Here is a 21,666-nt window from a genome sequence, read left to right as displayed (position 1 = left end):
TGTGTCTCTCAGCAGCCTGCGTACAGTATTTACTGAAAGTGGGGTGGTTATATTGAGCGGGTCAACTCAACAAAGTCTGAGCGAATGTCAGTGATTTTATCATGAAAATGAATGGTGGCATTTGCTGTCAATCACACAATTATTATTATTTTTATTTTTTGGATCAGCTGTTTATAAAAAAAGAGGCGCTGTGGTTATACAGTGTGTAGTTAAATGTGGCTGTGTGCACAACTCCCCGAAACTCCAGAAGAGTGCTGTCTTTATTAAACCAACCAGAATGAACTAATGCAGGGAGAAGATCACTCAGTGTGAGCTACAGCCTGCATCCGTTTGTACCGTCCGTCTGAATCGTATGCCCAGTGTGAACCAGCCTTTACTCACACTGACATCTTGAAAACTAACTACTTTTCCCCCTGAATGTTCCCTTCTTCCCTTCAGAGTAGATATTACACTTAATGTACAGTTCAATTCGAGACACATTGTTGAGGTACAATTTCATCAATAACTATTTGTTAACCCCAATCACATAATTTATAGATTAATAACATGGTTGCTCTGGGTAATCTAAGGGCATCAGTTTCTAGGAGAGTGCAGCCACTCCAGACCCAGGCTTTTATCTGGAGTGGATTGTGTAGGCCGCTCAGACACCAGATAACGATGCCAGTAGAAGTTGACCTGTCCGTCTGTGTATTCCGGAGAGTTCTGATCCTGGGAAAATGTCTGGTTTGAAGCTGCACTCAACCAAAGGTCGAAATGTGAAGTAGCATTGTTATCTGAGCAAGACCTTTTCTGTCTTGTTGAAAATCTATTGTTCACACTTAGTTCCACAAACGAGGTGTGTGGTTTTTTTTTTTTAGTGTAATGTGAAAAAAATAACTCATTGCTCCTTTCCTGCTGTTTTTTGTGCAATTCCACATGGAAAATAAATATATGCAGTAAAAATAATTAATCATTTTCACAGAAGCTGTATGTAGTGCAATGATTTCCAGTATATATTCCCATATAATTAATTATACTTTAAAAAATATATTGTAATATGTTCCTTCAACACACAGATAATTTGATATATTTCAGCATGTAAAAGACATGTCATTTATTCATCGGTTTACTTTGCATGATTATTTTTAATACAGTAATTTAAAAACTTATCAACGAACCACTTTCAGTTCCTCTCAGTGAATTCTGAGAGCACCCCCTTCTGAGTTTCTCCTCTCGACTGTAATGACTGATGTCTCAACGTGCTACAAATCAAAGCCCACACTGTGTCATCCCCAGCCTGGCAGCTGACATTACTCAATCTTCACAAGGGGTCCTTGGTAAACCAATCCCCAATCATATCAGAAGTATACACCACTGCCATGCTTTTCAGCACAAATGGCTTCTGAAATAGATTCCTCACAGCTGTAGGCAAGTGAGGTGGGGAAGAATATTAGCAATGCGATGTGCACTGAATCCTATTGGTGGACCATGGTGAATTAAGGACTGTGTAACACTAATATGCATCCTCCTCTCACTTCCCCTCAGTCAACCTTGTGGATTCTTTTCAGACATATAAAGTGTTCAACAGGCAAGGCTACAATGTGAGTCTAAAATATTCCTGTAATACTGTAAACAGTATGAGTAGTTCTATTAATTCTCCACAAAATGTCACACTGTAAACAATAAATAATACAATAAATAACTAGTGTGATCTTTTTGTATAACCTAGTGCCATTCTTATCAGAGATCCCACAATCTCAACTTCATTAAAACTATGTTTCGATCTGATCTAAATGTATAGCACATTGCAATCATATTGCAAACAAAATGGCTAAACAATCACACACACGTGTTTATATAAACTGCATGCACATAACTATTGACAGGGACTGCAGAAACAGAAACACTGGTTTCCCAGAGCTGGACACTGACCTAGCTTGAAAGCTGAATAAAGTCTGTTAATGGATAAAGCATTTTGTTTCCCTTGCAGTGAATTTAGGAAGTGGGTGCACAGATGAAATGTTTGTATGGAAGGTTTATCAAATTGGAAAAAAGCGCCAAGACGGTGTAAAACACTTCCCAACATTTCAGCAGCTTGCATTTTATTTATTGGTTTTTGTTTGCGCCTCTCACGTTAGCACCAAATACCGCCTATGGCTGCAGCAATGCACTGTATTAGATTTGTATTACACATAGTGAGTGCAAGCTATATTTGTGCACTGTGAGTTTCTGTGGGTGTCATTTATAAATTCTGTTATACGGCTACATGCAGTATGTAGAAACCATTTGAACTATATACCCAACTGAAGAGATTTGGTTTTGACATAATTGCAAAGCGTTTACATAAAAAACGAGCTCCAATTTAGAAACACAAGATAAATATTCTTCCCTGTTGTGGCACTTCCAAGAGCTGTGTGGGTCTCACATGGGCAGTTTTGAAAGAAGCATGAGATGCAGAAAAGCTGTCAAAGCTGCAAAGAGTGGTTAATGACATGAAAGGTGGTTTTGAAGGGCTGGAGTAGATTTACCTCTCAAAATGCAAAGACCTAGGAGGTGCAACAGAACTGAAAGGAAGGCATAGGAACTGAGAGCTTTCCTTAACCAAATATAGTAACAAATGTCATGTATTAAAATACAGCTTTACTATAACATGAGCATAGCAAATGGAAGCATGTCACTGTGTGGGATCAGTTCATTAGATATAACCACTTACAAGACTACAACTAAACAACTAAGTGATATAATTCAAGGTTAATTTTATGACCAGATTTTTCTACCAGGTAATTTAGATATTTGAAATCATGACCCTTGTACTCATTTTGTTTAGTGGCTTAGGAAATCCCTCCCAGTTTCCCATCTCTAACCACTAGACCACACTGCCTCCCAGTTCCCCATCTCTAACCACTAGACCACACTGCCTCCCAGTCTCTCAGCTCTAACCACTAGACCACACTGCATCCTATTCCCTCAGCTCTAACCACTAGGCCTCACTGGCTCCCTCCCAATCCAACTGCTCTAACCACTGGACCACACTGCCTCCCATTTCCCTGTGACCTTTTTGGAAAACTGGAGCCAGTTTTCTAGACATGAAACAAAAAAAAAGCCCTTTGGTTTTGCTTTGCAATCCCTTGGTGAAAAACAATTTTATTGGAGCATTTATATGCTTTTCTTGGCAATCAGACACATCTGAGAGCACCTGTGTTTCATTAGAAGGTGCATCTGCGGCTTTATGATGTAACCTGATGGGATTTCATTGGCTGGTGCCCTCTGAGCTTTAGCCAGATTTCAGTGTGTGCCAGTAGCTTTGCCAGGTGCATAGGGTGCCCTATAAAGTTGCCTGTGTGTTTTTTAACAGATCTCGCACTCGTTACACAGATTATATACAGTGCCCATCATTGCTTTGGGAGAAAAACTTCATGAACATTTCCTAAGCATTGTGCCTGAAGGCTTCTTAAGCTTGTTATTAATGATGTAAGCTTTGCACAGGAGTAAAGTATAAACATCCAGCCCTAATATATATATATATATATATATAAAATGTGTGTGTGTGTGTTTCTTTCAGTCTTTAATATTTAGTCTAACATTTATTTCTGTTTGGAAACTAACCTGCTTGTTATATACATGTGTATAAAATTAAGAGATAATTACATTGCTGTTGTGTGTTATAAAGTAATAATGGAAGTCCCTGGCAATTATTTGAACAATTTAGTTATTTAACTTTGTTTGTCTGAAATAATAAATTAAGTCTACTGAAATAATTAACTTGTTAAGGGCTCGGGCGTCCGTGGCAACATCAATTAGTGTCTCAGCTGTGTTTTATTTGCAATTCCATTATTGAGTAATAACAGAACAGTTGACCTCCATAGAAAGCAATGGGTGAGCAGTGTCTGGATGTGTGCAATGATTCTGAGTAGCTCTTATTGCAATTACTAAAATATTGTGTTTTTAGGAGACCTTTATGCATTGATCATGTCTGTCTGTCTGTCTGTCAATCACACTGAGGCACACTCTGCATTGAGATTATGATAATTGTCTTGATTTTTCCCTAATGTGCACCAAACATTTATCACACACTTCTATCTTCATATACTGTACATGAATCAAATTGTACCTGGCTACAATCAATTTGATACTGATATGTGAGTGTCTGCCCTGCTTTTATTTTTTGGTCTGTAGATAGGCGCTTTCACCTGAGTTCAGGATCTGCCCTTCCTGGAACGGCTGCCTGCTATGTAATCTAATAAGCTCCAGTACCCTCTAGTGTTTCCCTTTATTACATACCTCCCCCAGATTTAAATTGCCTGCTTCCAATAATGAAGTCATTTACCCCAGTTCATTATTTGGATGTTCCATACCCCTTGCCAAATAACTGGACCACAAAACTCCCTTGTGATTTTGTTTGTTTTTTTGTTTTTTCCACAAAATGCTAATCCTCCCAAATGGAAAAATCTCTTAAAGCAAATGCACCCTTTCCAAAACCGACACTGTCTCCGTACTCCAGAACTGCAACGGTAAACACTGAGCCAAGCGACACTGGAAAGCTTTGTCTTAGTAATTACAACTAGGGGGGATTGGCAGGATAGTAGAAATATTAGTTTCCTAAAAACCTAGTATCATGATTCTGAATGAATTGTCTTTTACCAGTTATACTTATTATTGCAAATTGGGGAAATGTTTTAGTTGTTTTTTTGGTTCAGGACAAACAACTGCTGTATGCCAAAAAAAGTTTTAATAAGAAAACAATTCTCCACGTCCTCTCTATTCAAAGAGTAGTTTCAAATGCCGGAGTGGTTCTGTTTCTTTAAATTTGCTTTACTTTGATCTGTTTTTTGAGCTTGTCTGGAATGAACAGCCTCCCTCGATCCAGTCAAATCCGGAGAGAATGTGTTTAAACATCACAAATAGAGGTAGTACACTATGACTGTAGCGCTATTATGTCCTATTTTATATAAACAAATCTGTCAGTATATATTAAGGATGCGATATTAGGCATCTTATTTCGAGTCTAACTCTTCTATGTTTGCTCCAAAAATGGATATTTATTATATAGATTCAGCCTAATCTTTCACTTTGGAAAGGATTTGACGGTATACTTCTGTAGTCATTTCCACATCTCTTCCTGTCATTTTTCTCTAGTTCGCCTTAGTTTACTGGTGAGTTTTGCTCAATTAAGTTTGTTGAAGAATGGAGTCAAATCAAAGCAGTTATCTTGTTCAGCCTGTAGGGTGTGACAGATGGACAGACAGACACAATGAGTGCATTAGGGTCTCCAGTTTTTGAATGAGGACCCTAAAAATGAAAACACTGAATATAAAAATATAACTACCTTAAAATGATGAATGGGATTTGCTGTTTTCATCAGTGAATGATTAGTGATAAGTGATAATTAAGTGTTCACATTTTCTGATCGAAAAAGCACGTGTTCACATTGTAAAGCCCAGAGAAGTATTGTAAAGCATGTTAAAATAGAATAAAGCATGGTAAACCACGACCAGCGTTTGTAAATGCAGAGTATCAGCATGGAAAAACTGCAAAAAAAAGTGTAAATTTACCATGGTAAACTTTCACAAGGGACACTGTTCTAATCTGTGGTTTACAGTGCTTTGTAACACGTAGCTACATTCTAGAACGTAGTACTATGGTATTTTCAAGTCTTACTGAGGTCTTGGTACAGCATTTCATGGTAGGCAGTGCCATCTGCTGGTGATTTGCTGATATTGCAGTGGGCATACAGAACCTGAGGAATCTGCAGGAGATACACACTAACTGCTGCATGTCTGTCTCTCTCTCTGCTGTTTCTTACAAAATATCTGTGAGTCGAAATACAGCTGATAAGAAATACAATGAGAAGTACAGTTATGAGGCTGTGTTCACATTTTAATTGTAGGAACTATATACTTTGGACTACTTGATTCTCGCTATCAGCAATTTCTTTTTTTTATATTAGTGTAGGTTACAATTACATTTCTACAGCTGCACTCAGCATGCATTTCAATACGACAGCAATTATGGATCAATGAGAATAATTAGGGTATTATGTCCAAACGCATTTCACAGGTACATAAATAGTCAAGGAAGCAGAAAAGGTCCAGCCACGTAAAGATGTTATATGTACAAAAGAGGTCAAATTATATACAAAAAGGGTTAGCCCTGTAAAAGATATAATGTAAGAAAAAGGCAAAGTTAAACAGGACACAATTGGGGCTAGTAAATATATATCTATATAGTATATATATATATAATATATATATATACTATATAATATATATTATTGTATGTGTGTGTGTTATCAGACTAACGCCACCCTAGTTTCTGCGGTGGGACCTAGGCAAATTTTTCAGCTATAAACAGTAAGATGAATATAGTAATATGTTCGGAGTAAGGTAGATTCAGCTTTTATTGGGGAGCTCCCCTAAATCCCTTGTTAGAAAGATACGGGGTATTAATGATTGTGACAGGGTAGCCACCTGCCGTGTGGGTGTGTGCATTCGCTGCTGAGTTGCAGGCAGGAGATCGAGACGGAGATTGAAGTTGATACACCCCGCAGGTGAACAGGACTTATCTACATATGAACACACTAAACAATTCACGTGACACTACTTGCAATGGTAGTGCATGGAGTACATACAACACAGTGTACGAAAACTATAATCTCTGAACTTCTCTGTTCAATAATAAACAAACTCCGGCTTCTCACCTGGTTGTAGGCGATTTTGACTTGCTTACTCACTCTTCAGTATCCAACTCTGGTTCTCACTCACTCACACACACTGTGCTAAAAAACTTGATTACAGTGGATAAAAGGTTATGGCCGATATATGATAGATTACTATATATATAAAAAAGTGGGGCCAAGTTTATCTGAAATGTGTCTTGTTTAACTTAGCCACATTACATTACTGTATATCTTTACAGGGCTGACCTTTTTTTGTAGATAGCTTGGCCCATTCTTGGCCTTATCGAGTGCTGTGTCAAAAGAGCCAGACTTAATAGCAAAACAGACTAAAATGATTAACTTCAAGAGAATTCGTTAATCGTCGTTTCAGGGGAGCTTGTATGTCAACCTACCATCGCTGACAGTGCACCGACCACAGTTAATATCTCAAACCAGCACCCTTCACTCACCTGTGAACTAAGATGACCGCCATATGGGTACATGTGACTTGGTTCCCAGGTGATAAAGACTTAACACAAGAGTCATTAGAAAAAAAAAAAAAAAGTTTTGGAATTTTCTTTTATAAAGTTGCCTCCACTACTGTGGCAAAACTTTATATCTCTGAAACCATTTAAGATAGTGATTTCATATTTTCAGGGTTATATAAACCCTTAAATATGTTGCTAAAATGTACTTCTAAGCTAATATGACTTCCATTATAAAGTTATCGATTCATAAAGACACACTGAACATCTGACTTCATGTTTGGTTCACAGCTGTTTGATTTTCTTATTTAAATTCCAGTTAAATTTTTCACTGACACATTTCTTTAATCTCTGGCCATATCAAAGATACATACCACGTGTTACTGATGTGGGGTTTTTACAGTTGGTACATAACTGTATTCTATGATTCTCTCAAAAGTGTTATATTAAAGGTGGGTGTGTCCTGTAATATAACATTATTGCTTTTAACCTCTCGATATACAATATCAATGAGACAATCTTTTTCATTTTTCAAACCATTTGACTTAATGTATTACTTTTGTTTACTCCCATTTCTAGGTTAATATAGGTTCAGAGTTTTTTTAACAAAACACTGACATTTTTTGACTGTAGCATAACAGGTTCATTTTGACCTTCCCAGTCTCATTGTCCAGAAGTCAGGATGTTAAACCAACTGAAATATATTGTCTTGATTTCGGTTCTCATCCTAACGGGGGCAGACCTTGGTGTCACCTTTCCCCATGATGGATGGCCTGTCAGCCAGCAAACTTCTCACCGTATCTCCAGGCTTCGACAATCCGCCAGGCCAGGAGTCCCAGACGTGTAGTTCTGGCTCCCTTGGGTTGACTGATCTTACACTTTATGGATACCTGGATCGTTTTTCCGATGGGAAGTGTCGGATGTAACACATTCCTGGCACCGCTCGGCATTAAACATTCCCAGCTTCCTGTGTTGGAACAGAGCGGAGCGATGTAGAACTGTCACAGCAACATGATGAAGCCAGGCCCCAGATCAATAGGGGAGAAACCGGAGCTCTGCTACCGAATGGGGCTGTTATTTTTACTCAGACACCCTCTCATAATATAATGTCTTGCATGTCAGTCGATAACAGCGTTTCACTTGTGTTAACTGTTCAGGCCTATTGATCTACCTATGCATCTCTGTTTGGTTTACACACTGCCTGCCTTCCTGCCTGCTTTACTTATCTGTCTGTACTTTATAGTGCTGGTTTTACAGACCCTAATTAACCCTAATATTGGATTATCTTACCCAAAATAGCATTAAGTAGTGCTAATCAGGGTCTGTGAAACCAGCCAATAACGTGTACCATATTAAACAAACACAATCATTTCAATTTGCCCATGCAATAGTTAGCCATACTTTTGCCATACTTATTGACCATTAAACAGGGATAAACTGCAAATAGGTGTCAATATTCTAAGAGTGTTTTCTTTTTCCTTTTCATTGTGTTGCTGGTCCAGTTTATTGTGGTGCTTGAATGCTCCTGGTATCACCCAAAACAATGAAGCCCTACAGCAGATATCTGTAAGCTTGTAGTACCTGGAGAAGAAGGACCTGCAGGTGTCCTCTTAAGCTGACCTGGTGGCTGGCCAGTACAGGCCGCTGTGGAGCTATGAAGAGAATGTCCCACATGCAGCAGCACAAGTCAATGGACCTCTCCCTGTAAACCCCTGAATAAAGACCAGGAACTTTGCACAGCCAGGAACCTGCACTCCCCTCACTGTGCACACTACACAGTTGTGCCTTTACCAAGTTAGTCACTCAGGCCCAAATTTAAAAAGGGGAAAAACAGGTGATGCTCGGAAGCGAAAACTCCATACCAATATGGAATTGGAGATTTTGGTACAAGCAGTTCTTGTAATACTCTCAAAAAAAAAAAAGTACTGTGTTTGTCACAGATCCTTAAAATGAGATCTCATTTGCAGGATATCCACTGTTTATATGTGTATCATTATGGCAAGGCAATTTATATAAAACATGACTTATTGATTATCAATTAGGCCTGGCCACATGCTATAAAAAGGAGCTGGAAAGACATTGTTTAACCAGGGTGAGCCAACAAGGAAGACAAACCAAATTTTCAAATGTCCACAGACCCTTTAGAGGTAGATTTAGCTAAGGGGATTCTTATCCCACACAAGAGAGGGGCGAGTCAAGGTTGACAGATCCTGGAGCAGGACCTTCCTTAAGAGTGGAAGCAGAACTCAACCACGCCTATTCACCTTCTGTTTTCTTAGCTGTGTTTTGTAATATTTGTAGCTGTGTTTTGGTGTACCATGTGTGTTACCAGAGCAGCCTAACGCTATTTCTATCATTAGCGTCTCTGTGGCATTGTCAATTGCAATCCCTGTGCCTCTCTCCTTTTTCACTCTCTTGCAACACACTCCCACCATCCCATTGAACATATTGCCCCTGTTTTGGCCTATTATACTGGCTCCCTATGCAGTATAGAATTGATTTTAAGATTTTGCTGTTAACTTACAAGGCCCTGAATGGATTAGCACCTAGTTATTTGCAGGAGTTACTGACCCCGTATCTTCCAAACCGCACTCTGAGATCACAGGATGTGGGGCTGCTAGTTATTCCTAGGGTCAACAAAAGCAACATGGGAGGAGGGAGGGCTTTTTCTTGCAGAGCTCCTAAATTATGGAATGCTCTGCCTTCGTTTGTCAGGGAAGCTGGGACCATTAGTTTTCAAGTCAAGACTAAAAACACATTTTTATAAAAAATGGCTTTCTTATCTTAATGGGTTTTAATGTAACTTTAAAATTGCTGCTTTTGTATTATGTGTATACTGTTATTTAAATTGTCTGACTGTGCCACTTGTATGTGTAACATGTTATACCAAATGTATTGTGGTTTGTTCTTTGTTCTTATGCTGCGTACTGTACAGTGCTTTGCGATACTTTTGTATAAAAAGTGTTATATTAATGCAATAAATAAATACATTTTACAACCACAGAGACAGAAAAAATAAATCTATTGGAAATGGATTTACTGTCTGCTCCTGTCACAATACATGAGAAAATGCCAACCAGTCACCACTTTATCATGTAATGAGGTATTTGATAGTGTCTTGCACTCCATTTGTGAGCGTACTGTTTCGTAGCACTTAGCAATATATTTTAAAACAGCTTGGAATTCATTAAGGATCTGAAATATAATTTATAAGTTAACGGAAAGCAACCTCTGTTGTGCTTCCGTCCATCTGAAAGTGCACGCTCAACAATTACTTCACAAGGTGACGTGAGATTAGTGGACGAGCAGTGTCTGAGGTGGACTGCCACTTTTCTATTCCACTAGTCCACTATTCGGTTCTACCCCTAGCCTTGCATTAACACTGATCTTCATTGTCGGAAGTGCACATACTCAGACACAGACCTATGGGCTTTTGCAATTTATCAAAAAACAGTCCATTTGCATGATTATACTGTAGAGAAAATTATTATTGTAATGAACAAGATGTCATAATATTTTGAGATCCATCAATAGCTAAAAACAGGCAACAGATTTTAATAAGTCTGTTATCCATTAGCGCTGCTGTGACACACTGTCTCTTTACAGCACGGCGTGGCTGCCGGTCCAGCTCAGATTTCAGGTCAGTCAGCTCACCTGCCAGGTAAAGTCTAGATATGTTATGAATATACAGACATGGTGGGGGCTGGATGTTACTGACACACTTGTTAATTTATGTTCCTACTGAAAAGGTACTATACAGTGTTGTTGAACTTCCTGGGAATCTGGGCTGAACTTTGGGTCAGATTTAAACGGATTATAAAACCCATGTCAAATGATCAATGAATCAGCCGTCATTGCGCGCCATGTTTTGGCGAATGGAGGCTGCCTTCAGTGATGCAAATCAGGGGAGGCTATCTCTGTCTCTGCCTGCCTGCCTGCCTGCCTGCCTGCCTGCCACTGAAGCACTAGAGCAAGACTGGAGCTGAAATGTCTTATTCAGTTAAAGTGATAAGATCGATGTGGAGTTAGATTAGCGACTACACGACGATGGCAGCTGTCAGGGGCCTGATTAAAAATGCATCCCACTTGCGAGGTAACATTTCCAGTGTCTCCGAGCCGCAGGGCTGCACACAAGGTCGTGCAGTGAAAGATGACAGGGCATTGTGGAGGGAGAATGCTTTCCTCTGCAGTTCAGTTGAAAGCGGTTCTATGTGTATTTATCCGATTACCATGAAACTATTAACCCTACTGTTATGTTTCGGGTCAATTTCAAACAAATTTAAACAGTCTTGAATTGATAACATATTTTTCTTTGCATAGGTTTTACTTTTTTGTTAGGTTGACCATATGGCTCCGTGTTCAGTGGGACAGTTTGGGACAGTTCAGGCTTTTCAACTCACAACCCAATGCATTCTGGAACGTTTTATCTGTCTACCCAGTGCATTCTGGTACGTTTTACCTGTCTCAGTTGCCATTCTTGCCTTTAAGATAAGCAGGACTACTCTTACCAGAATGTATTGGGCTCTTTTCTAGAATGTTCAAGCAGGAGCCGGTGCATCTCTGCTGCAACTGAAATGCAACTTTCACACACACAATTAGGCAATAAATATAAGATAAGCATTTGAGAGTGCCTCTGAGATGCATTCAAGATCTTCTTTGAAGTCACACCAGCGCACATGTCCAATGCACTCCAGAGATTAGGTATCTAATCTGATTTCTGCAAATAACTAGTGGCCTCATTATTGTTTCTAATGCTAATGATTACTGACGTTATATTAGTTTCCTTACAACATCTTAAAACAGCAGCAATACAGTCATCTTGAAATTGTGCACAGGGAAGCTCACATGGTTATAGAAGGTAAGATTAATACTTAATTTGTCACCTTTAGTCTCACATTGATGCAAAAAGCCCTTGTGGATTTATTTGAACCCAAGCTAATTGAAATGGTCTTTCGCTGCTATGAACCTGGCTGAGCTTTTTAACAATAAGAGATGAGGCAGCTGCTCTTCTGCTGGGATTATCTTGGGGTTAGTTTGACCTGCCTTGCTATGGAAACAGAGTTATACCTAAACACAGGGAGCAGGTGTTTAAAGCCATTCCACATTCAAAGGATCATATCAAAGACTGGCATCTTGTATAAAGATGATTTAAAGAGCTGCTGTTTTCCAGTTAAAGCACGAACACTTGAGGGGAGTCTAATCTCTTTAAAGCAATTAGGAACACAAGCTATGGGGTTAACACACAGACATTTTAAAAGTAATATCATCATCAGACCTTAAATAGTTCTGGTATCTGTTATAACTGATCATACACTATAAACATATTATTAATTATGCTATTATCAATTATTTAATATAATTTGAAATATTGAGACTATTATACCATGTTTTGCTACACTACAAAAATGTTATAATATACATTATAACGTGATTTATAATGTGATTTACATGCTAATAACAATCTCGAGAGAGAATATTCAGAACCATTTATTAAGCTTTTTTAAAGTATCTTCTGTCCTAAGCCTATCTCCATACATGCCCACAGTCCCTATATGGTCGGGACAGTCCCAATTTCCTAGCAAATGTCTCGCATCCCGATGCATAGGAAGAAAGTCTCAATATTTACACATACAAGAAAATTATTAATTTATTCTGCACAGTAGAGTTAATGAAAACCATATGCTGTGCTAATTTGCTGATCACCAGTATACAAAGGTAAGAACCCTTCATTGTGTCTATGTTTACTGTCATGCAGGTCCTGTGATGTTGAGTTGAGGGGATACACCTGTTATTATACAATAGTGTTTTTTGCGTATGACCCCTCCCATGTGTATGATGCGTACAACACACACCCCCACCCCTGGTTTCTGTACTGTAAGAACATAAGTGGTTAGAGCTGAGATACTGGGAGGGAGGCAGTGTGATCTAGCAATTAGAGCTGAGGGACTGGGAGGGATGAAGTGTGATCTAGTAGTTAGAGCTAAGCGACTGGGAGGAAGGCAGTGTGATCTAGTAGTTAGAGCTGAGCAACTGGGAGGGAGGCAGTGTGATCAAGTGGTTAGAGCTGGGAGACTGGGAGGGAGGCAGCGTGATCTAGTAGTTAGAGTTGAGGGACTGGGAGGGAGGCAGTGTGGTCTAGTGGTTAGAGCTGGGAGGGAGGTAGTGTGGTCTAGTAGATAGAGCTGAGGGGTTGGGAGAGAGGCAGTGTGGTCTAGTGGTTAGAGCTGAGGGACTGGGAGGAGGCAGTGTGATCTAGTAGTTAGAGTTGAGGGACTGGGATGGTGGTAATGTGATCTAGTAGTTAGAGCTGAGCGACTGGGAGGGAGGCAGTGTGGTCTAGTAGTTAGAGCTGAGGGACTGGGATGGTGGCAATATGATCTAGTAGTTAGAGCTGAGCGACTGGGAGGGAGGCAGTGTGGTCTAGCAGTTAGAGCTGAGGAGGAAGTGCATTTTTATTCATACCTTTTTTGTTTTATTTATTTCAGAGATATGGAGTTTATATGTGGAGCTAAGAATTGTAAATGTGAATATTTTTTGTATTGCAGAGTTGTGTGCCAGCAACAACAGAAGGGGTTGAGTGCTGTATCTACCCGGGGTACCCGAACAAGTCAACTAACCCAGAGACTCTCTTAGCTGCCTGGTTACCTTGGAGCAGCTGGCTTTGCACAAGCCAGAGAGATTTCCGTCTGTCTCTCACATACATTTAATATGGAATTCAACAGCAAAATACATATAATCAAAGTAATACAAGTTTAGGATTCAACTCATATATTTAAATCTCCTGCATTATTCACCACAAAATCTTTCACCCCCTCTTCCATACTGTTTTTGTTTTAGCAGAAAAATGTGTTTATTTTAAATAGTTGTCAAACACTGCCATCTGCTGGTGTGATTGGAGAAATGGGCCCCACTGATCAGAGCTGAGTGACTGGGAGGATGGCAGTGTGGTCTAGTGGTTATCGCATAGGGGCTGGTAGGCAGTGTGGTCCAGTGGGTATAGCGTAGGGACTGGGTGGCAGTGTCCAGTGGTTATAGTGTAGGGGCTGGGAGGCAGTGTCCAGATGTCATAGCGTAGGGGCTGAGAGGTTATAGTGTAGGGGCTGGGAGGCAATGTCCAGTGGTTATAGTGTAGGGGCTGGGAGGCAGTGTGGTCCAGTGGTTATAGTGTAGGGGCTGGGAGGCATGTGTTCTAGTGGTTATAGTGTAGGGGCTGGGAGGCAGTGTGGTCCAGTGGTTATAGTGTAGGGGCTGGGAGGCAGTGTGGTCCAGTGGTTATAGTGTAGGGGCTGGGAGGCAGTGTGGTCCAGTGGTTATAGTGTAGGGGCTGGGAGGCAGTGTCCAGTGGTTATAGTGTAGGGGCTGGGAGGCAGTGTCCAGTGGTTATAGTGTAGGGGCTGGGAGGCAGTGTGGTCCAGTGGTTATAGTGTAGGGGCTGGGAGGCAGTGTGGTCCAGTGGTTATAGTGTAGGGGCTGGGAGGCAGTGTGGTCCAGTGGTTATAGTGTAGGGGCTGGGAGGCAGTGTCCAGTGGTTATAGTGTAGGGGCTGGGAGGCAGTGTCCAGTGGTTATAGTGTAGGGGCTGGGAGGCAGTGTGGTCCAGTGGTTATAGTGTAGGGGCTGGGAGGCAGTGTCCAGTGGTTATAGTGTAGGGGCTGGGAGGCAGTGTGGTCCAGTGGTTATAGTGTAGGGGCTGGGAGGCAATGTCCAGTGGTTATGGTGTAGGGGCTGGGAGGCAGTGTGATCCAGTAGTTATGGCATAGGAGGGGGGTCATACACATGGGAGGAGTCATATGCAAAAAACACTCATTATCATATAAATTCCACCAAACTCAACACAACACAACCATCATGACAGTAAAAATAGACATAATGAAGCATTCTTACCTTTATATGACTTAGCGATCAGCAGATGTGTCAGCTGCATGAAGAGCACAGTGTGTGGTTTTCACTCTACGGTGCAGAATAAATTATTTTTCTTTCTCTATAGGTAAATATCAGGACTTTTGCGTATGCATCCTATGCAAGTTTCCTGATAAATTGACTCAGAGACTTTATTGAGATACAACTTATTAAAAATGTATATTTATTTTTAAACAAGAATAAATATAATAGTAGATATTAATGAAAAAGACGCCATTTTGTTATTATGCTATACATTTTACCAATTTCACTTTGTTGTTCTCATTACCTCAGAATATCGCAAATTTACTATCATGTATTTTGTTTAAATAAAAATCAAAAGCCTTTTTTTATACAAAAGTTGAAATGTGTTTTTATTTAAAAGGTGTCGTGCCTCATCAGTGGTTACTATTTAAGCTCAAGTTGAAAATAGTCCTCGGAAACTGGGTTAGGACAGGTATTTTAAGTTGCCTCTGAGTGAAAGTAATATTGACGTGTTTTGAGTGTAGTCTTGCTATCCCGAAGTAGACTTACAGTAGTCTATTGCGAGGAAGAGGCCTGAATAATAGATATATTAATTAGTAACAAGCTTAATTGTGTCTGAATGATTAAAGTCAGCATAAAATCTGTAATGGCTCAAATTGCTATGAAATGGACGTCTAGTCACATCCTTGAATTGTTAATTTCTTAAGAGATATGGCTGACAGATTTCAAGGGTGTTCAGACTATTTCTGTTTTTGCTTTCTGAATGTCTGCAGCAAAAAAAAAAAAAAAAAAAAACAACTGCACCATGCTGTTACTAGCTATAATCTGATATATATTAAAATACGACCTCTTACTATACGATTTTACAGATGTTTTAAAACGCACTAATTACTGTTACTCTATGAAACCACATAGCCACTATTACCGCGGATGTGACGTCACACTAAAGCAGCGTATTGAAAGACGTTTAGTACCAGGGGTACGTTCACGGAGATCATTCTGCGCAGATTTTGTGCAGAATCTGACCAATTTATCCAATTAACTTATACGAATGATCTCCATGAACGCACCCACTGCACCTTGTGTTCGCATCGCGCAGACATTTGGGAGTCTGCGTAGACTTTGCGTCAATTTACGTTGATCTGCTCGCATACCCTGACCGATTTAGGCAAACTGCTTGATCGCAGCCGGAACTGACAACAGAGGCCACGCATCCTCTGGGAGCAGAGTCTGCGCAGACCCTGCAGATCCTGAAAGATGCTGCGCTGGAGCAGACCCGTCTTCAAAACAATGGAGGAGCGCCACCAGTGCAAGAGGGGCGTAGAGAACCACATGTAGGATTAGTGATCTTGGTAGCGCCACCTAGAGTGGGGGTGTGAATAACACAGAAAAAGAGCTGTATAAATTATTGTATTGTGAATGACAAATACCGGTACTTATGTTATGCTTTAGCATTTGCAATGTCCATGTATTTATTTATTTAAACATTTATGTATTTATTTATATATTTATTTGTTTATCTATTCATTGATTTGTTCATGTATTTATTAATTCCTGTACGTATTTATTTATAATTTTGGCATGGGATATCCTTGCTTAAACAGATTCCTAATAAACTATGGTCTTGGGGTTACTGAAATAAGTTTTTGCATAATTTATTTACCAGTCTAGTTATGAAGGAGCTGTATGGGAACGGTGGAAAAAAAAAAAAAAAAAAAAAAAACCCCTATAGTCTTCTCATGTTTGTTCAGTCGACTGTTCTGCATGTAAACCTCCTAAACAAAACTGTCCTAGCTCCGTCTGCACATCCGTGACGTCAGGCGCAGACTCCCGACTGCAACGTGATCAGTCCCAACTCACGTGTTGTATGGAAGATGGCTGCGTTCTGAAAGCTCCACGCTTGTCTATTTACATTTAGTACATTTTTAAGTTTTACCGGATTGCCAGGCTTTCATCAACTGCGACCATGTCCAGGCTCATTGTCAAAAACCTCCCGAACGGGGTAAGTGAGGGGCAATGATTGAAAATAAACTAGGCAAAAGACTTGCATTGGCAGTGCTGTGCGGTGCTGTGGCCGGTTAACGTGCTTTTCGTGGTCTCAAGTTTGAGTAGATTTCACAAAGAGGAATGGCATGAAAGACTTCTCTGTATTTTGAACTATCACTCGAATGTTAATGTAGCCCCCATATAAAATGTCATCGTGTGTGTGTGTGTTCGTTGTTGTAATCGAAATGTTGGGTAACGTCACAAAGAAAGGGAATAAGAACAGTTGAACACGTTTTGTATCTGTCAGTAAGACTTATTATCAAGTTATTTTTTTTTGTGTGTTTTTTTTATTTGTTTTTTAGGAGTAATACAAATAAATAAATAAATAAAAAGTTTTTTGGTCGGTGGATTAGCCCTGTGTTCTTTTAGGGCTGGGTGGAAGGCAAAGCTAGGTGTATGTGTGTATTTAGAAAATGTTTCTCATACATGATTCGCAGTGTCATGGGTTTGTGCAGCAGTATACATCTGCGTAAAGAGATGCCTAGTACAGTGCGATATCTCACAGTCATTTTATACTGAAATATGTTACCTTTGAGATTCAACAAATATGGAAAAAAGTACTTTGAATGAAATGTGTAATCGGCTAATATTGTGCAATGAACACCAATGCATAAATTATGTCTGAAATTATTAGCACACATTTAGTATAGTGTTTCACTTATTTCTTTCTTCAATAGGTTTGTCCAACACATGTGTTTGATACTGTTTAATTTCTAAAAAAAAAGTCAGCTTTCTGAAACATCTTGTATGTGCATAAGACTTGCATGCGTGATCAATTCTGTGATGAAGGAAGTAACAATGAAAGACAATTAGCTATACTTTGCACAGAGCTGCTTAGTCACACCCAAGAAGGTAAGGTCAGTAGTTGTAAGTTTAACACGCAGACACCACTGTGCCTTTTGTTTTATTTTGTCTGCGTGTTCGTTTCTAGATGAAGGAAGAGCGGTTTCGAAGCATGTTTGCTGCTTTCGGCACCCTGACAGACTGCAGTCTGAAGTTCACCAAGGAGGGCAAGTTCCGCAAGTTTGGATTTGTGGGGTTCAGATCGGAGGAGGAGGCAGGGAATGCACTGAAACACTTCAATAAGAGCTTTGTGGACACTGCAAGAATAACGGTAGGGGCACTTGCATGAAAGACCATAATAAATACAGTAGAACCTCAGAGTTACAAACTGACCGCTCTACGGAACACCCCACTTTCAGCTGCAAGTATGCAGTCACTCAACCATGAGTGCAGTGCAGCCAGATAGGCACTCCTATAAGCAGTGAGCTGGTCATGGAGAAGGCACAATTACTGTACCAACAAACATATCCAGACAAAGCCGAGGCACATTTCAAAGCAAGTATGGGCAGTTTTACTGGAACATTTGAGTTTTAAACAAAGCACAGTTATTTTTTTCCCAAACCAAAGGAGGATGAATGACTGAACAAGCAGCGTGAAATCATTTTGTTTAAAGACGCACTGTGTTGACCCAGCTTTTCCAGGACATTTAAAATCTGTGTTTTTGTTAGTTACGATTTCAATGGTGACTATAAATGTAGTCTTGTTCCATTTGTTGCACTTTTTAAAAATACCAATATTTTAAAAAATCCCATACCAATATGAGTATTCCATTACTGTGCTGTATCTTAGTATTATTCACCTGATTAAGGCTGTAGATTGCAAATACACATTTGTTAAAATCATTACAAACTCATTTTTTACGGAAATTCCTAAAGGTTTATAATCTGTTTAAATAAATCTAGCATCAATCATGTATTTCTTTTTTTCGGTTCAATGCTGCTGTTATTTCATTTTGGAATCTAGTATCTTGCATTTTATTAAAAATCCTCCAAAGAGTTTCTAGCTCTGGGTTAGCACATTGAGTAAAGGGTGCAGACGGTGTGCTTAAGAGCTACGCAGTTTACAGGTTACCGTTACATCCTCCTAATTATTTAAAATACTAGTGTCCTTGCATTACCCAGCACTGTGGGTGTGTTTTGCAAGGTATATTTCACAGTTTAGTGAACTGTTTCTCTCTTTTGCAGGTGGAGTGTTGTAAACCCTTTGGGGATGCAACAAAGGCTAAAGCCTGGAGCAAACACTCTCGGAATAATGTGTCCACTCAGGGCAAGGAGTCTGTCCAGCAGAAGGAGGCCCCGGCAGAGACAGCAGTGAAGAAGGTACAAGTTTAGAGTTGAGTTGAGTTGCATAGTTTCCTTTTGATATGCTTGTAGTGCACTGTTTTGTTTTAGAGAAAAAAGACATCTGGGCTGATGTAGTCTGTGTTAATTATTGCTATGACAGAAGACGTGAACTTCAGAGCACCTCCTGAATTCATTGTCAAAGCACTTCACCACAGTCGCAAAAAACAAAACATTAACAAAAACCAATCACAGTGATTGAAAATAAAAGCAAGAGTAAAAAACAGGAAACTTTGTTTTAACCTCTGGTCATATCAAGGAAGAGAATGCTATCTTTGAGGTATTGGAGTTTAGTACATTGATCTAAGCAGGGCCAGATCTAAATGTTACTACTATTAATTAAAATAGAGCCCTTGTTGTACCAAGTTGTTAGGGGAATCAATCACAGAGTAGTATTTCTGGGCACTGTTATCAGTTAATACCTTGGGGATTGTCCTTTAGCCCTAAAACACAGAGCAAAACAAGCATCCCCAGAATAAGAGTTTTGTAGGTCAATTAATAAGGGTATCTTTCAGGGCTGGAACCCAGTGCACAGTGCCATTGGGGGTGCTTTGATTATGAGTATCATGCAGTCATATCAATCAGTCCCATGCACTGTGCTATTGGGGATGCTTTGATTATGAGTATCGAGCAGTCATATCAATCAGCCCCATTCACAATGCCATTGGGGGTGCTTTGGTTTCGTTCTCATAACTGCATACAAGTTAGTTGGAAACTCACTCAGGGACTGAACAGCAGTGAGGTTCAAAGAGAAGTGACATTCCGTTATTTCTGTTTGTTTTTCCAGGAGAAAAAGAAGAAAACACTCACCAGCACCCTTGGCGAGGTAAGTGTAGGATAGCTGGGAGAGAGGAACCGTTTAGAATATATATATATATATATATATATATATATATATATATATATATATATATATATATATATATATATATATATATATAATCCTTCTCTATATGAAATATAGCTGGTTAATTTATTACATTATATTGTTACGGATATTCATAAACCTGTTCCCACCCCTCTGAACCTGTTCTGGAGTGGCAGGCGGGATACGGGTAAATGACAAATGAACCAGTTGAAATGATGCGTTTTGTTGGGGTCGGGAACCAATGACATTTTTCTGATTGAACAGGTTGGATTCAACCAGCGGGTGTTGTGAAGTCCCGATGCATAGCCGATGTGAAGTGAAAATTGCTAGTAAAAATTAATTTACGGCCAGGGATATATGTTCATAAAACCCTCATATACGTTTGTTCTCCTCAGCTGAAGGATGACCAAGACTTCAAGGAGTTCCTGGCTGTCCACCAGAACCGAGCGCAGGTGCCAACGTGGGCCAACGACACGCTGACAGAGCCCAAGAAGAACAAGGAGCAGGACGAGAAGAAAAAGAAGAAAGCAGCCACGGACTACCTGAACTTTGACTCGGAGGAGGAGGAGGAGGAGGAGAAGGAGGAGGAGGAGAACAACACAGAGAGGGGTAAGTGCACTTTAATGAGAAAACTTCCAACACTGAAGGACAATACCAAAGAAAAACATAGTGATAGGTTTTCACCAGACTCCAGATGTTCTGTAGCTCTTGGTGACGACACCTCAAGGTAAAACGTATAGTAGGTACACCATTTTATCCTACGATATAATGGTGTCTCATTACAGTTCTTTTACAGATGGTGTCCAAGTTCTGTTAACCTCTTAATGGACCTTGGCTTTCGGACCGAGTCTTTAAAATCTATAACTTGGCATTATTGCAGTAAGTAAATGAAAGTTGTATGTGTTTGCTGTGAACTCAGCAGGCAGGGAGACGGGGCTGTCTGACATGGATTACCTGCGTTCCAAAGTGGTGAGTGAGAGAGAGGAAGAGAGCGAGGAAGAAGAAGAGAGCACAGCAGACAGGAAGCCGCCCCCCCAACAGACAGACAACACCTATGAGAGCGGAGACAAGGGCACAGCTAAAACACTGACGGATAAAAAGAATGGAAAAGAAAGCCAGGTTTGATTGTTGTTATTAGTTGACATGGAATTGCATACAGTCCCAGGATTACAGTAACATCTGAGTATCAAGGGTAGTAGACGAGCAGTAACTCATCCAGACACCTTAATCCCCCGCCAAGCAGCATTGGAAGACACTGAAAGATAATTAGCCGTAACTTTTGTCATTGAATTTTTGTTTCTTTTAGTGTTTCTTCTTCTACAAAAACAGCCAGGTTAGGAGAAGGGATCAGCCCTATAAACATGTGATAACTGTACCGAGCATCAAAAGAAAGTTATCACTATTATAACACCATTTATTTTCAGAAAAAAATAAGGTATGTAAATGATGGACACTGTTTTAATCATTCGATTATTTATCCTTGACCATGACACGCTTGAGTAACTTAAGCATATGCACTTAATCACCTAATTAGTGAAACAGTTGATTGGACACTGGATATGGAGTG

At 39.8% G+C, this 21,666-nt stretch overlaps 1 protein-coding gene across 3 annotated transcripts in view; it reads left to right on the top strand.

Moving 5' to 3' along the window:
* Positions 1-16,857: 16,857 nt before the first annotated feature.
* The window catches only part of rbm19 (RNA binding motif protein 19), an 82,142-nt gene continuing 77,333 nt past the window's right edge, over positions 16,858-21,666 (top strand). For 2 of the 3 annotated variants that reach the window (XM_041228279.1, XM_041228281.1), the window contains exons 1-6: positions 16,858-17,004; positions 17,980-18,162; positions 19,076-19,210; positions 20,019-20,057; positions 20,495-20,708; positions 21,019-21,218. In XM_041228279.1, coding sequence (XP_041084213.1) covers positions 16,969-17,004; positions 17,980-18,162; positions 19,076-19,210; positions 20,019-20,057; positions 20,495-20,708; positions 21,019-21,218 — 807 coding nt within the window. In that variant the 5' untranslated portion in view covers positions 16,858-16,968. The remainder of the gene's footprint in view (positions 17,005-17,979; positions 18,163-19,075; positions 19,211-20,018; positions 20,058-20,494; positions 20,709-21,018; positions 21,219-21,666) is intronic. The other variant, XM_041228280.1, reaches the window with a different exon arrangement.

This window comes from Polyodon spathula, chromosome 25, assembly GCF_017654505.1.
Source record: "Polyodon spathula isolate WHYD16114869_AA chromosome 25, ASM1765450v1, whole genome shotgun sequence".
In the NCBI taxonomy this organism is placed as follows: Eukaryota; Metazoa; Chordata; class Actinopteri; order Acipenseriformes; family Polyodontidae; genus Polyodon; species Polyodon spathula.
The sequence above is the reverse complement of the archived record's forward strand: the minus strand, read 5'-3'. Positions and strand labels throughout refer to the sequence as shown.